This window comes from Syzygium oleosum, unplaced genomic scaffold (genome assembly GCF_021117445.2).
Source record: "Syzygium oleosum isolate NSW1041296 unplaced genomic scaffold, Sole_v2.1 Sole_v2.17, whole genome shotgun sequence".
NCBI classification, from domain to species: domain Eukaryota; kingdom Viridiplantae; phylum Streptophyta; class Magnoliopsida; order Myrtales; family Myrtaceae; genus Syzygium; species Syzygium oleosum.
In genome coordinates, this window is record NW_026607501.1 from 7,485,108 (window position 1) to 7,488,884 (window position 3,777).

Genomic DNA, 3,777 nt, shown 5'->3' on the forward strand with positions numbered 1-3,777 from the left:
GATACCATTTCAGTTTTAAACCTTTGACATCTAAGACAATTACTCAATTACACTATTAATGATGGAACCCCAAGGCTTCTTCCATACTCTTCGTGGACCTCTTTTCTTTTTCTTAGTTCAACCGTTTGAAACTAGGCTATAATTTGACCTATCACTTTGCATCTATAAAGACAAAGCAAGCATGATTCCACCCCTACCCTCCACCGTTTTGATAAGGTCAACTACCAATTATAAACTCACATTACTCATCTACCTCTATAACTTCTTCAAGTAGAAATTTAGGGGAAAACCCTTAATCTCTAGCCACCTTTCATTTCATCAATTATGCATTTTTATCAAGGCTTGCCACAGAAGTTTTAGAATCTGGTTATGCGGTGACATGTCATTAGATGAAAACGTAATTATCTCCCCCATAATTGCACAGATCATGAAATATTCCCTTAACATGTCAACTAAAGAAGAGTTTTGATACTCCATTGAAAACAAACAGACATGTGACATAGGGACCAAGAGAAGACCGCGTTTATGACTATAACCAATCACAAATGTTCAATGATCAGCAAATCATACAAACTCCGAAAGAATATATTTCCTATCTAAGAGTCCGCAACTATGTTAGTGTCCGATTCGGATGGTCCTCCTCCTCGTCCACATCTTGTGTACCATTTGCTCGCTCCACTGTGTGCTGTGAACTCATATAAAATGAAAACCAGTCTTATTTGTACGCCGCATCCAATCTTATTCAAGGCCCTCCATGGTCCCATAACCAGCCACTGCACGCTCCTTTTTGCTGTAAAATGGAATAAATTGCTCACTATTAACTCAACGCAAACAGAAACAAGCTCCCTCTATTCATGACTTGACATCAAAGGCATAGACGTGCTTTCGAATTACTGTTTATCAGAGAGATCACAATTCACACCTTATTTCCAAAATTTTCTGATGATTCCAATCAGCAAACTTCCCTGCAAGTTGCTTGACTTTTTGTATCAGCACATGCCTCGAAATCTTTCCCCCCTGAAAATTGATGATCATGTTTTAACAATTATTTCAACATTAAAGGTGGGCAGAAACAAAACTTCAAAGAAAAGAGCTAAAAGATTGACAATGTCGATGTGGCGCTTACTTTGTAGTCCTCATAATACTTGGGGAGCAAATTGGCGTCAGATGGAAGTAAGATCTTCGAGAGTTTCGAAAACAACATCGAAAGTGTCACCCGAGGGGAAGTCGGTTTCTCTAGAGTCCTCAACAACACTTTTGCATATAGATTTTCACAAATCATCGGACCGGTAACAGAACAGATAAAGTCAAACGCACAAGGTCAATGCAAAAGCAGGAACGGGAAAGAACAATTTGATTACCTCTCAAGCCACAAGGGGCTCTAAAGCTGATAACGTACTCCGGCAACACGTGAGTGTTCATGAGGGTGCTCCAAACAATGTATCTCGTTGGAGATGATGAGTCGTCGATGCCCGAATCGTACTGTTCCGAACTAGGATGAGACTGTTCCGAGCCAAAACTAACAAGCTCCGGTTTCCCCAGTATGACCCGGCAAAGCAGCACATGCCTGAGGCCCTCTGAATCCATAGGTGCCACCTTAACGCTGCCAAAGCATTACAAAGAGACTATCTCAGGCCATTATGATCACATGCACGACATATTAACATACATGAGTCAAGAAACAACGTACTCGTGAAACATACTCCCGATGATAGATTAAAAGGGAAATATAATAACATGCTAAATCAACATATCTTGGTGATCGTACCACTTTCCGGACAGTATCTCTCGATTATTTATTCAAATTACAGGGTTGGATTTCATGCTCCCAATCATAGATTAAATGTACTCCGTTCTACTAGATTTAACTGATCATAGATTAAAAGCGAAATAACGCGCTAAATCAACTAATCTTTGTGATAATCTCCTGATTATTTATGCAATTAATGGGGGCGAATTTAACGCTGCCAAAGCATTACCAAGAGACTATCTAAGGCCAATATCATCACATACACAATAGATTGACTCGAGTCCAGAAACAAAATGATAGCGAAATATGCTCATTTTATTAGATCTAACGGATCATAGCTTAAAAGGAAAAAACTACTAAACGGTATCTCTCAATTATTTGCGCAATTCAAAATGAAGAAAAAGGGGTTCCGTACCTTTCGAGAAGATGATTTTCAGGAGCAAAATAAAGTCCACGGCCATACAACCCACTGTTCTGAGGCTTCCCACTGTAGCCAAAGCCATGGGAGAAGATCTCGGAGACCTCTTCCCTCGAGGCCGCATACCATGCGTACCTCACGTTGGCCGTGTTGCCGTTGCCTTTCTTCTCCATCGCCTCTGAGCAATCTTGAAACGTTCGGGCCCGTCCTCTCGCGGAGACGCTGGTGAAGCCGTTCTGGTGGATCGTCACCACGGTGACTTGCTCCCTGAGCGCACCTACCCGTCAGAGGAATCTCTCCTTGAGAAAGCGGCGGACCATGTCTCCCTCGCTGAGTTCCACCAACCCGCTGCTGATGAACGGCACCAGACGTAAGCCAGATTGATCGACGGAGACGATGCTCTCGCAATCGAAGAAGGACGAGCCCGAATCCTGATATTCCATCGGATCGTTCAGATCTGGACGGTTGAGATCGATCACCGGATGGTCGAGTTCGCTTGTGACTGCATGGGAAGTGATGGTGTCTACATAGTCCGACATTTTCCACCAAAGCTGGAACGTCTCAAAAATAACGAATCAATTCACAAACATTTTACAACTGCTAAAACGAAAAACTATCGCAACATCGGCGCGGATCGAAGAATGAAAATGGAATTGCCAGAACGAATGAAGATCCGAAGCTTTTAATCACTAACCCAAAACACTAACGAGAGATTGTCGAGGTTCCGTCGTCGAGTGAAGGGAAAAGGATTTTGAAAACAAAGAGGGCGACGGGAACACGAACTGAGAAAGTTGACGGTCTAATTCGAAGCAACAAAAGCATTCATCCTGGGAAGCTTACAGAGGCTTTGCGAAATCGAATGGCTTCAAGAAATACACCGAAAGAAGCAAAGACGAGGGCTCGTGCACGATTTCTCCAGATACAGAGATAGATCGGAGAAGGACACGAACAAGGAACGCGGAGAAGCAGAGGTGGGTCTGCGTCGGAGCGTGACGAGCGTCGACGGAGCGAGGGTGTGTGTGAATGGCAGAGTTGAGCGAGAGAGTTAGGGTTTCTGGTTGGAGAAGATGTAGGCAGGGGTTTGACTCACAAGAGAAGGATTTTATAGCAGAAAGCCAACCCAACCGCTCTCATGCTCTCGCGCACGTATTGGAATAACGTTCTTCTATCTCTTTACTCTTCTTTGGCGGCGTCGTTGTGAAGCGCATGCAAGTTTCTACTGAGCCGGTCGTTTTTCGCTCTCCAATTTTCCTGGAAATAATTAGACAAAAAATTTCATTATAAAAAAATTCCCTTTCGTTTCAAGTAAATCGATTGGGACTTTGTCGACGAATGCTCAAGAACGCTCGCTAAACATCGAAATTTAGAAATTCATCGTTTTGGATTTATCGGTTAACAAGATCCGTTTAATGATCCTTACCAAAAAAAAAAAGATCCGTTTAATGATTGGTGGAGAGTGAAAGGTAAAATATTTATACACGAGAATGTGATGGCTCTCACTCACGAGTGGAATTAATTGAAGCTCCCGAAGTTCGAATGTTCCGTCATAAATAGAGATTCTATTGGCGGCGGCAAAGTGATGACAAGCAAGAAAGTGACAAAAAATTGT

At 42.6% G+C, this 3,777-nt stretch overlaps 1 protein-coding gene across 1 annotated transcript; it reads right to left on the reverse strand.

Moving 5' to 3' along the window:
• Positions 1–448: 448 nt before the first annotated feature.
• Positions 449–3,227, reverse strand: LOC115678953 (probable inactive poly [ADP-ribose] polymerase SRO2). Its single transcript, XM_056319419.1, has 6 exons — positions 3,047–3,227; positions 2,166–2,719; positions 1,362–1,603; positions 1,127–1,254; positions 923–1,017; positions 449–790 (listed from the first exon to the last, which is right to left on the reverse strand). The coding sequence occupies exons 2-6, from the start codon at positions 2,339–2,341 to the stop codon at positions 739–741; spliced, it is 693 nt and encodes a 230-aa protein (XP_056175394.1). The 5' UTR covers positions 2,342–2,719; positions 3,047–3,227; the 3' UTR covers positions 449–738.
• Positions 3,228–3,777: the final 550 nt, after the last annotated feature.